Here is a 12905-nt window from a genome sequence, read left to right as displayed (position 1 = left end):
ACTCAGATTCTAGAACTTTCTGTCATACTAAGGAAGTCATCACTTCACTTTTCTGCAAATCTACCATCCAAAAAACAAAAATATAGACCTATATCTCCAACAAATTCCCACTACTGGCATTCTACCCCAGTATAGCACTGTGGTTATAAGTTCTGGGTTCTAAGTTCAAACCCTGCTCTGTCCCTGCTCGTGATTTTAGTCAAAGTACATAACTTTTCTGTGTGTCAGCTATAAAACAGGAATAAATAATGTCCATCTCAGGGATCTGTGACTAATAGAATGATATGCTTACAACAGTGCCTGCCACATAGAAACATGAAATGACCATTAGCTGTCATTAGGTGAGCCTTAAGTTTGTACTCCTTATTTATCTCTGTGCTCTAAGAGTGACTGGAAACCTCAGCCAGCAACAACTTCATGCTGTCCTGATAAGACAGGAGTTTATTCACAGGAGGGATCTCAACATGAAAAAGAAATTAAAGTATTGGAGAACACATCTTACCTTTTTCCAAATTTAACTCATCATCTTGCCTGGCTTGGAAAGTATATAAGGCTTTGCAAAGATGGTGGCTGGCTTGGGACACACTACAGCCTAGAGTTTGGGGATAAATTACAGTTACCATGTTGATTTAGTAGGCAAAAATGAATGCAATCAGGATTTGTTGTTTAACAGTATGATGCACAGTTTAAATTTTCTCAAGATTTTTAAAATTTTACCATAATATCTATTTATTGGTTCAATGAATATCTATAATATACCCAACATGTATATAAATTATGCATATTATATAACCCAAACCCAGATTGTAACACAGAAAATAAAATTCTGGAGGAAAACTTCCCCTTGTACTGATTACAACTATGGTAATTTGAAACACTTTGCTTTCCATGGGAACAGAGTCTGTATCGTTACGTAACGTATCTAGTAGCTGCATTTTTCTTTTTAAAACACACCAGACTTGCTATTCAGGTAAAGCTAGGGAATATTCAGAGTGTATGCTTATCAGTATCCCTTGTTGCTTAGGGACCTGTTTCTCAGAAAATTCACCAGTGTTTTTTGAATAGATTATGTGGACCTCAGTGTCTTGGGTTTTACTACAACTCTTTCTAGCTCATTTCTAATTAAAACAAACCAAAACCGGGAGATATGAAATAAAGGTATATAGTTGAGGGACAATGACCTGTGTGTATATATGTGTGTATGTATGTACATTGTGGATTTGGTCTAATGCTGCATGTGTTATGTTAATTTGGCCCCCAAAATTGCATAAGAAACTGCAAGTCCACAGGGAAGACACTGAGGATCCTGCCCCTGGTTGGTTTTGATTGGTAAATAAAGTTACCCGCAGCCAGTGACTGGATAGGGAGGCAGAGGTGGGACTTGGGATGCCTAGGCAAGGGACTGAGGACAGGGGAGGAGGAAGGAGATAGCTGTCATGCCAGGAAAGGAGTAGAGGCCATGCCTGAGAGGTGCCACACAGAGAACATAGCTGTCGTGTAGGTGCTGGGGAGTTCAGCCCAAAAGGGCTGCAGGTCTGGGTCCAGGGCAGTCCTGATGGGATATATGTTTAGTAAGTAACAGTTGAAGAATATTAGAGGGGAGAGTGTTAGCCACGTGGAGATTTGGAAGTGGCCCAGCTGTTGAGCTGTTAAAGGTATATTAAAATATAAGGCTGAATGTGTGTGTGTCTTTCAATGGGGCGGGTAGTGGGACACTTTGAGTAGTTATTTGTGTTTAGCAGTGTGTGTGTGTGTGTGTGTGTGTGTGTGTGTGTGCATTTATAACTTCTCAAGCTATAAAATGATTTACCCAGCCTGCATTCTTTGCAATTCCTTCCTACCTTTATTTTTCTACATTTGGAAACAACAATGCAGATGCTAACAAACTCATTACTCCCAATCAAGAGGTAAAATTCTTTTTGATAAATGTAGATAAATGTAGCTTGGAAATTATATTTAAATGTAGAGATGTGATTATCCATAGGACACAGCCCGTATTTATCCCGGGCACTGGGTTACCTGACGGTGAAGAGCTTGGGTTGCTCTGCCCTCCCGCAGGTGTTTGGCACTCAGCTGTCTCTAATCTCTTCGTCAAAGAAGGCCGGGATATTTTCACATAAGTATGAGAGTGCTCCTGCTCAAATAGGTTTTTATAAAAAGAAATTAATTTTAAACAACTGTGTTATAAATATTCACAAGACATTGTTTTCTGTACACCATTTCCTTGGGGTTTATGTGTGCATTTTTTAATAGGGATGGCGCATAAATAATCAAAACATTTCTAAGACCTTCTGTGTTTAAGTTTTCTTGTTCCAAAGGCAAAATATTTTCAGAATGAGATGATTATTGTGTTGCATAGCCCATGTTTCCTATTTGGACCTATATGCCTGAGCCTAATAGAGACATTCGTAGCAATAGTTTTAGAAGTCCAAGTTTAATGGGCTCCTGTGATGGTTTGTAAATGCTCAGCCCAGGGAGTGACACTATTAGAAGGTGTGGCCCTCAGTGTGTCACTGTGGGCATGGGCTTTAAGACCCTCATCCTAGCTGCCTGGAAAAGGATATTCTGTTAGTAGCCTTCAGATGAAGATGTAGAACTCTCAGCTCCTCCTGCACCATGCCTGCCTGGATCCTGCCATGTTCTGACTGAACTTCTGAACCTGTAAGCCAGCCCCAAATAAATGTTGTCCTTAGAAGAGTTGCCTTGGTCATGGTATCTGTTCACAGCAGTAAAACCCTAACTAAGACAGGCCCCAATAAAATAATTGAGACCATTTTAGAGCTTATGACTCTCTTCAGAAAGAATATTGTCCCTTCATCACTGGATGCTTGCTTAAAGTCTCTCTTTCTGAACAGTTGTGAAACTAGCTACAAGCAATAAACGCCTACAGGCAATTTCCAGAGTGTAGCACTGCACAGATCCCTGTGTTTGTGGTGGGGTTTAAAATGTAGTCCTATTACTCACATTACATACTATGTTAGACTGTGCATATAGGGGTGCATTTCCACTGTGCTAAGATGAACCTGATGCGTAAGATCTTACAGTTTGTGTCTAAAAGAATACTCACATTTCAAGTTAGTTGACATTTCTACAGCAGCTTACTGTAAAGCTGAAGTTAAGGTATGGAGAGAGAGAGAGAAGAAATCTTAAGGCATTTTTTTTCCAGTTGAGTGATTTAGTCTCATTCCAAAAGATGTGTTCTGTTATGTTTAGCTTTTGTTGATCTCAAAAGGAATAAAAGCAAATTTATCTTAATAGCCACAGTAAGAACCTGGGGCTTAAACATGGCACTCATTTCTGCCTTGATGTTCTTTTAAGCCCTTCCGCTTCCCAAGCGCATTCCAACGCATCCCAACTGATCGCAATGTTACCTTTTCTCTCCACTTGAAAATGCAGTTGCTACAGGGATGGCAGGGCTTTGGCCTTTGTTCCAGGTCTGCCAACACTGACGACAGTTTGTAGGAGTTCGCTTGCAAAAGGTCTAGTTTCAAATTGTTCTGCGGACACATCATAGGGCCACGTGAGGACATTTAAGAGGCACAGCTGGGTGAACAGAGGCACCTCAGTCTATCTTTAAAGGGGAGGAGTTCTAGAAACGTACACTCAGCTCACACACACAGATACACAGGAGAAACACTGAACGGATAAGACCCTCAACGCATTGTAGAGGGAAAGTCGGGCTTTGTCTTACTTAGTCTTTGCTCTTGTAATTATGACAAAGAAAACTAGTTTGATAAGCTTGTGATGATTAACAACTTCAGACAATGTTCTCCCTCCAAGGAACAAGAAAGAAAATAAGTATTGACTGCAGAAGTTTCTCTCAGAGCCAGGAGGCAGTGTTTTAAAGAATCGAGTATATAAGCAATATTCACCAAGATGCATGGGTATTGTGCTTGCTTTCATTTAAAGAGGCACACCTTATATGACCCAGAAGAATTTAGTAACATTGCTCCTCACAACTGGAACAGATATTCATGTAGAGTCCCAGGGTATTCGAGAATAAAAACAAGGAGCGATGCTAAGTTCCTAGCCTCTTCCAGTTCTGGCTTTGACCTTGAACTTAATTCTTTTTGCCTATGTTCAATCAAATTATAGAATAAAGAAAGGAAGGGTGTAATTTAGTACCCCCTTCTTTCTATCCCTCTTTTCTCTTTCTCTGGCATAGTGTTCGTAACCCTCATGACTCAACTATAAAGTTAAATTCTGCATCAAGGGCCCCTAATCCTCAGCATAGTTCGCTACACCTTGGGGAAGGTTTACCTAAAATGAAAGCCAAACTCCCCAGCTCTGGGGCATTTGAAAGCACCAGAGAATGCACCTGGCTCTCTCTGGAACAGCATTCTTCCCAGCCTGTGCACATAGCTAGCATCAACTCTGAATGCATCTTTGCCTACAAATATGGCGCTTCAGGTCCAGGATCCAGTGCAACATGAAAGAATTGAAATGAAGCCAAGCTTCCCCTCCAAGAACTCTTCCCCGGACACTACAAAATCCATCAATACCACAGGTGTCCCTCTCCTCGGAGGCACACCTTGTCGAAGTTACCATGGCATTTGGCGTCCACCAGATGAAAACTTTGTGGATGCTCATAAACATCATATGTTCATAAATTAACATTTATGACTCAGGTTAGGTTTTTGAGCAAATGATGATAATACATTGTTGATTCTGACAATGACAAGCAAGCTCCACTCGCAGACAACCAAAGAAACTGGTTGGCTTTGGGTGGCTTTATTTTGGTAAATGCCATTTGTATTGAATTAGTTCATCGAACAGTTTGTGCCATCACAGAAAATGTCCCACAGTGCGTTTTGTGATTTCCTGTAAATTACCCCTACACATCATGGAAGACCTAAGACATGCTCAGAATCTTACACTAGCTTACATTGGGCAAAATCACATGTTTCATAATAGACTGAGGATGTTCCCTTGAAATTTACTGGACATTATACTGAACATGGAAAACAAAGTGGTTCTGTGGGTAAACATTCCCACCACCATAAATGGCAAATAGCCAAGCCGAATGAGATGCTGGTCACCTTTTGAGTTCCTTCTCTGAGCGCTGCTGTAGCATTTTCTGTTCAATGTATTTATCATTAGCTCTATGATTAAGTATCAATACTGCCATTTTGCACATAAGAACACTAACATCTCAGGTTTCTGTGACCAGCAAAGATAAATTATAAGAGCAGCTTCTGTGAATGGCTACCCGGTGATTTCGATCACTTGCCGGGATCAAAGTGCCCATGATTTCACTAAAGAATGCATCTATTTTGGAGCATTCTATTCAGAACAAAGTAAACAGGTCTAGGTGGTAGGAGTTGTCCACACCCCTCAAACGGCCAGAGGAGGAGCTGGCAGTCCCAGCTCTCCCACTCAACGGTTCTGAGTCAGGAGGAAGGAGCGGCAAACGGGATAAGTGAAAACCAAATCTCCTAAAAATAACTGTGTCATCACAAAACGCACCCTGCAAATATTTACCTCATCCATTAGGATCTCCATGTCTTTCTGGCTCTTGGCATCAGAAAAGGAGGAGCTACTGGCAAGTGCGTTAAGCTTCTGTTCCAGGCCTGGAAATGAAAGTGCATTCTAGGTGACCTTTCACCCAGACCCAGGTCAGAGCAGGGGACAGTCACCTTCAAGGAGAGCCTGAAGGCTAGCAGTGATACCCGTAGGGCTTCCTTAATGGCCGGGGGATCTTCTCTATGTAGAAGTCACAGGGTTCTTACTCAATGGATAAGATAAGAAAACATACAGTTCATTTATAGCTACCCTCAGCTGATGAAATTCGAGAACTGTTGGTGCTTATAGGATCTGGCTGGATTTTCCTAGATAAGATTTTGAGTTTCCTTTGGCCTGATTCAATGTTCTTTACATTGACATGATTGTACTAGCTTCTTCCTCGTTCTCTTTGCCTCTTCCATCTGAGTCCCATCAACATGAAATCCTGGGGTCCAGGCTCAGAAGCTGGATGCTGGATTACAAATGTGTGGTTGTTTTGTGGTCTGTCCTGCTTTGGAATCACTTCACATGCTAGTACCTCAATCCCCAGTATGCACCTTAACGTGAGTAACTGTCATGCCATTTCAAAACTTAGTAGAAAGTCAGAATTGAAAGCCCCAAACCATGTTACGATCACACAAATTGCCTCACATCATGCCAGTGACTTTGACAAACAATAAAATCGTACCTTTCTGAAGCACACCAATGAACTACTCATAGAGTTCTCACAAATGGACAAAAGCATCCTTTTACACTTTTTTGTTTTCTTGATTTTGATTTTTTTGAAATACTGGATTTTTTGGGGTATTACTGGAGCCCAGGCTGGCCTTCTGGTCACTGTGTAGCCCAGCCTGCATTCCAGGGCATGGCAGAGCCCACACATGACTCTTTAAGGTTTATTTTATTTTGATTTTTATTAATGGTGTGTGTGTGTGTGTGTGTGTGTGTGTGGTGTGTAAGACATGGGGACATATCAACCACAGAGCATATGTGGAGGTCACAGGATGCCCTGGTAGAGTGCCCCCGGTCCCCATCCACCACTTCAACTTTACATGTGTTCCAGGGATCATGTTATCTGGTTTTCAGGGCAAGTGCCCTTACTCACTGAGCCAGCCCACCAGCCCACACATGACTTTAATTTATATTTATTTCTTTTATTGAACACAACTTATATTTAATATGCAGTTCTCTGGAGAATCCCTGCCATATTCCACAAAAGCACACAAACCCCAACTCTAAGTAAAGCTCCTGAGTGTGACTTAATGCTCTCCCTTATCCAGCATCTAAGGACATTATCATAAGCCAGACATGCTACAAGTGAGACAGGAGGATGATCACACGTGTGCGGCCAGCCTGATCTGCTCACACTGTGTGGCCAGCTCCGGTTCTGTGGTATGAAAATCGCCCACCTTCTTTGTCTCTTGAGGCCTTTTCGATGTCTCTTTGCAGTCTCGACAATTTGGGTTTTATTAAAGACTTCCGTCGCTCTTTGTCCATTGGGTTCTTTGGATCTTCTTCCTTTAGAAGGAAAAAAAAAAGACATTTAATAACTTAAGGTGTACTGGCCTGTTTTGTGTGTGAACTTGGCACAAGCTGGAGTTATCACAGAGAAAGGAGCCTCTCTCAAGGAAACGCCTCCATGAGATCCAGCTGTAAGGCATTTATTTTCTCAATTAGTCATCAAAGTGTGAGGGCCCCTTGTGGGTGGTGCTGTCCCTGGGCTGGTAGTCCTGGGTTCTATAAGAGAGCAAGCCAGTAAGTAACATCCCTCCATGGCCTCTGCATCAGCTCCTGCCTCCAAGTTTCTGCCCTGTGTGAGTTCCTGTCTTGACTTCTTTTGTTGGTGAACTGCAATGTGGAAGTATAAGCTTGAATAAACCCTTTCCTCCCCAACTTGCTTCTTGGTCATGGTGTTTTGCACAGGAAACCCTGGCTAAGACATAAGGTAGAAGCGAGAGCCGCTGCTCCGAGTTGTTCTGAGACTCTCAGTCATTATCTTTGGCAGTTTTTAACTTTACCAGATCAGGCAGGATTGAAAAACGAAGGTAGACTTTGGCTCACACACATCATTCTCCCTGTTTTAGGCCTGATTGATAAGGAGACATCTCATTCACAATTTGTCAGAGCATGGGCGAGCATTTTATTTAGTAAAACAAATTATTCTTGGAGGAAAAGATTTTCTATAGTGATTTCAGGTTCTTCATAAATAAACTATTTGTAGGATGCTTCATGTTTCAGGACATAATTGATATTGATTCAAGCCCAAGGCTTTTACTCATCCACTGTAGGACCCTGTGCGAGCCTCAGGTTGGGGTTGCCTTGGGAGTGGAACAAATGTGCACTGAATGCCTTGATGGCTTGGCATCTACTACTAGAGCTCAACCTAATGCACAGCCCCAGCCTGTGCTCTACCCAATTAGCTCCCGAGGCGCAACATTAGGAGGACCAGCAATTCAAGGCCGCATGTGTGCAGCAATGGCACAGGCACCAAGACTGTAGACTTTATTCGGACTTCTCGGTCCAGTGAAGGGAGGACAAAAGTGCAAAGAAAGGAGGATGGGGCTTTGTGGGGGAGCAATAAGTAAAATTTGCTTGAGCAAAAAACTTGTGGAAGAACATATAGCCTGAGTGGATTAGAGTAGAAGTTAGGACTAAAGTTGCCAAGTTTATGCGGTTTTGTTTTGCTTTTTTTTTTTTTTTTTTTTTAATTTTGAGACTAGATCTCACTGTTTTGTTCAGTCTGTTGGGCTTGAACTTACAGCAATCCTCCTGCCTCAGCCTCTCAAGTGCTGGTAGTATAAACATAAGCCACAATACCTGGTGGCATATGAGTTCTCATTTGAATTTCTTCAGGGTTGGATGAAAAGTGAAAAAATCAAGCTGGTGGGTCAGAAGGAGGCTGAACCCATAGGGGCATGGAGGAACTGTTCAGAGAGTGGAAAAGCTAGAACCATGGGTACTGGGAGAGAGCCTGGCTTTTAGATAAGCCACAATGAAGAGGGGGTCACACAGGGTGCAAAGCGAGAATGCCACCCCCATACAAATATAACAGAGGGATTCGAGGGTTTTCTTTCTAGGGCATCCAGCATGTTTCCCTGTATCTATATTATATGCATGTCTTACTCTTTTTTTTTTAAATTTGTTGTTGTTTTTTGTTTTGTTTTGTTTTGTTTGAGACAGGGTTTCTCTGTGTAGCCCTGGCTGTCCTGGAACTCTCTCTGTAGATCAAGCTGGTCTCGAACTCAGAAATCCGCCTGCCTCTGCCTCCCAGAGTGCTGGGATTACAGGCGTGTGCCACCACACTCGGCTGCACGTTTTACTCTTAAGAGGTTGGCTTTGCTTTCCTTGTCCTACCTGTGACGTGGAGAGACATAAGAAGACCCAGGCCTAAACTGGCAGGTATTCCGTCCCTGAACACAAAAACAGTACCTTGACCCCAGATTCTCCACCACTCCTTCTCAGGGCTGCGGGGAGTAGAGGCTTCAGTGGGGTTCACACTGTTAGGTGAGAACAGACTAAACCAAGGACCCCCAATTCTCAGGCAGGAATTCAATCCTGGTGTGGCTCCTGCACTGGGTCTGTTGGGGACATCTAGTACTTAACTAGGCCTTGCCACTAATGCCACCTCCAAGCATTTCAATAGAATCCGAGTTAAATGTCCCAGAATAACCTTATTGTACCAATAACCATTAGGTGACAGTGGTGTTTTATAACTTCATTACATTTATTTATTTGCACCTGTTTGTGGAGGTCACAGGACACCGTGCAGGAGTTGGTTCTGCCCTTCTACCATGTGGCTCTTTGGAATGAAGATTATAGGCACTGCAGCAAGTGCCCTCACCATCTGAGCTGCCTTGCCAGGCCGCTAAGAACATTTTAATTATAATCGGTAAGAAATAGCAGGTGTGCTTCACTGTCCATCTGTCCATCTGTCCATCTGAGGCTCTTTAACAATGTTGGAAGAAGGGAATGAAATTGTTCATTTTCATCCCTATCTTTTCTACTTCCAGCCGATCAACTCCAGGACAGGGAATGTCTCTCATTCTGTCCTCCTTTTCCAAAAGTTGACTAGGAAACAGTCCTGAGAGAGGCACATAAAACTATAGTCCTTTGAACATGGACTTTACAGAATTTATGAATAGCTCCACACAGCTCACTGGTCCTCTCAGCTTACTCCCCTATCTCGCTTGCTCCTGTCTGAGTAAACATCACAGCACTCAATGAAAACCAGCCCAATACTTACTGCCCATGACTGAGAATTGAGGCTCTGGAATACTTAGCCTAAGGATATCGTGACAAGTCTACTCAGTCATTTGAGGCAGATTTAGCTATACAGTTGAATTCTAGTGCACTGAAGTTTCTTAAAAATCATAAATTCCCATGAGCATGTCAATTAAAGATGAACCATCCTAACTTCCTACATTGCAATAGAACCCTGGTTGAATTTCCCAGAATACTGTTATTTTACCAGCAAGTTGGGCGGTAGGGTCATTATTTTCATTACCCTTTTCAAGAAAACAGCACACACGATCCTTGCACCCCTGCTAGAAGGGAAAGAGGGTATTGTCCCCTTGACTTCCTGTTATTCCCTTTCTGCTTTGAGCACACATTGTTGCTAGTAGCACCCTTCACCTTTGCCAAGGTAGGAAAATGATGACAATTCAAATAACAAAGCAAAACTTGTGGGCTGGAGAGATGGCTCAGTGGTTAAGAGCACTGACTGCTCTTCCGAAGGTCCTGAGTTCAAATCCCAGCAACCACATGGTGGCTCACAACCATCTATAAGAGGATCTGATGTCCTCTTCTGGCCTGCAGATGTACATGCATTAAATAAATCGATCATGCATTAAATAATTAAAAAAAAAAGACAACTGGCTGCTTGTGTGGCTGGTGGAAGGGGTGAGAGGTGTCTTGTCTGGATTTAGAGTGAGTCCCCATCTCCTCCCCTCCCCCTCTATTTTCTGTACCAGTTCTTGCCTCCAGGTCAGTCAGCTGTCTGATTAATGCGGTAAGAGCATGGATAGACTGGCTGTGCTGATTAGAGATGGGGAAGATGGGGAAGAGAGCTTGGAAGTCTGAGTGAGTTTCAGTGGACAGCACAGGCAGCCTTTTTACAGCTTGTCCAATCATCAGCTCCTAGATAGAAACCGTGGAGCAAAATGTATCGTGCCCCACTACCATGTGCCCGGCCCTGTGCAAAGTCATGCCGCCAACCACTGAAGGGGCGGGGGGTGGGGTGGGGGGGTGGGGTGTAGGTTCCTGGGCCTGGAGTTCAAGCTCCTTGCTAGGCTGAGGTATGAAGGTCTCTTGAGTCCCGTAGCTTGAGAGGGGAGGGAGGGAGGGAGGGAGGGAGGGAGGGAGGGAGGGAGGGAGGCAGGGAGGCAGGGAAGAAGGGAGGGAGGGAGATTTGGTTTTGCTTTTTTGTGGTTGTTATTTTGTTTCGTTTTTTGATCAGCTAGCTCCTGGAACATCATAATTAAAATGACAAGCGCCTAGAGGCAAAGAATTTCTCTGAGTGTATGTGTAGCTCACATCTGTCATGCACACACCCAGGAGGCTGAGGCCAAGTAACAGACTCAAGATGGCTGGGCTCCGATTAGGGAAAGTGACCAGTTTCCAGCAATAAAGATCATCCTGTAGCAGGATTCCCCAAATGCCTGAAGAGTAGAGCTCAGGCTATTTTAAAGGGTTGGGATCTTTAAAAAATACTAAAGTCTCCCCCACCCAGGACTTAACATGTCTGTGCACCTTGTCCTCTGAGTAAGGGAGGGTTATATTTATTGCTTTCTAACAAACAGACCATGCTGAGCGGTCACTTCTGGGACTGGTTTACAGAGCTCTGTGCTTCAGCTGTCTGGCTTGTGGTCTCTTCGGTCACTCATCCACACGGGTTGCAAGGCAAGAAATGGACAGACTCATATCACAGAATTTAAATGTGCCTGTGTGTGTGTGTGTGTGTGTCTGTGTGTGTGTGTATCTGTGTGTGTGTGCCTATGTGTCAGTGTGTGTCTGGGTCTGTGTGCCTTTGCCTGTGTGTGCTCGAGTGCTTGTGCACATATAAGTGTTCAGATACAGAAAGTGGAGGCAGAAAGGAAACCATGGGAGGGCTGGAAGAAGGGGGAGAGTGGGAGAACAAGGGTGTGAGACCGAGAAAGGCAGCTTGGTTTCTGGTTGAGCACAGGCTTAAAATCCCAGTGACCCCTGCAAGGACGGTAGGCATTTTGCTATGCTCCCAGACACCAGGCTCCTGACAAGCAGCTGCAGCCCTCCATAGATTTGTGGCTATCAGTCATGTAAGGGCAATGCCCCAAGCCCCTCCACAGGTAGAGGATATGACCATAGGTCATGAAGCCTCAAGACAGATCTCCATGTTAATGAGGTACCTAAAGGCCTAGAGGCTTAGATAATAAACTCCCCTTCCCAGACACTCCTCCCTGCAAAAGGTATTTAACCTCAGGCCTTCCCTGAGAAAGTGGGGTATGGTTTTATTCATCTGCCCCCTCCATGACAATAAATGTCTTAAAACCATGGACTGTCTCTTTTCATTGGGATCTGCCCTGGGGAGCCATGGAGCAGGCTTTGGCCTAAAGAGTTGGCCTTCTAATCTCCCGCAGGGGGCCTCTCCGTGCTCCCAGCCACAGCCTCCACCAAGCCAAGCCACCAGCTCAACAAGCCAAGGGCTCTCCTCCCCTGGGGACCCAGCTGGAGCTCTCCCCTCTTTTCTCCTTCATCCAGGGCTCCCGGTGGCACCTGGGTGCTCAAGAACCTGAGAACCAGATGGCCCCGGCCTCCCTGCAGGCCCAGGGACCTGAGCAAGTTCCCGGGACCTCAGGCTTCGCTCCCCCACGCCTGGAACACTGTCCCCTGGCTTCCCATATCCCAACACCCAGCGCCAGCATAGGGTTAGCACAGTCAACTTCCCGTGTCCTGCCTCCCCGAGGGGCCCAAGCCCTGTGGCAGAGTGGACACGGGACACCCATTAGCCCTACATAAGGGGTTGTGTGTGACGTAAGCAGAAGGGAGACTATTTCAGGAAACGTGGGGGAATAGCAAGAGTAGGGAGGAAGAAGAAGGAAAGGCCATGGGGGAGAGGACAAATAAGAGAAAAATATAATGGCATATATATTGTGGTGCTATAATGAAATTACTTTATATGGAAAGAAATGACATTTCCTATTTTCAGCTCTTAGGGACCTGGACAGCCCTGCCAAGCCATCCAGTGAACTAGGAAATTAAGCCTTTCCTTGTAGAGCTTTGAAACATCTGAAGTCCTTTACCCTTGCCAAGTGAGGGATTAAGAGGCCCTGACCCATGTAAAATGTGAGACAGTAAATGTCTAAGCTAGTAAAATTGGAGTCAATTTACCATTTGTGCAGAAAAACAATACAATGGCCACTTATAGA

The 12905-nt window shown here is 44.2% G+C and overlaps 1 protein-coding gene across 1 annotated transcript in view; it reads right to left on the bottom strand.

The window, feature by feature from the left end:
• The window catches only part of Nostrin (nitric oxide synthase trafficking), a 62278-nt gene that overhangs the window by 4870 nt on the left and 44503 nt on the right, over positions 1-12905 (bottom strand). Inside the window, exons 11-15 of the mRNA XM_052182624.1 lie at positions 6912-7020; positions 5482-5570; positions 3372-3497; positions 2020-2134; positions 503-592 (exon numbers count right to left, since the gene is read on the bottom strand). Coding sequence (XP_052038584.1) covers positions 503-592; positions 2020-2134; positions 3372-3497; positions 5482-5570; positions 6912-7020 — 529 coding nt within the window. The remainder of the gene's footprint in view (positions 1-502; positions 593-2019; positions 2135-3371; positions 3498-5481; positions 5571-6911; positions 7021-12905) is intronic.

The sequence above is a fragment of the Apodemus sylvaticus genome, chromosome 5, assembly GCF_947179515.1.
Source record: "Apodemus sylvaticus chromosome 5, mApoSyl1.1, whole genome shotgun sequence".
Lineage (NCBI taxonomy): Eukaryota > Metazoa > Chordata > Mammalia > Rodentia > Muridae > Apodemus > Apodemus sylvaticus.
Note: the sequence above shows the minus strand (reverse complement) of the source record. Positions and strands in the feature narration are given on the sequence as shown.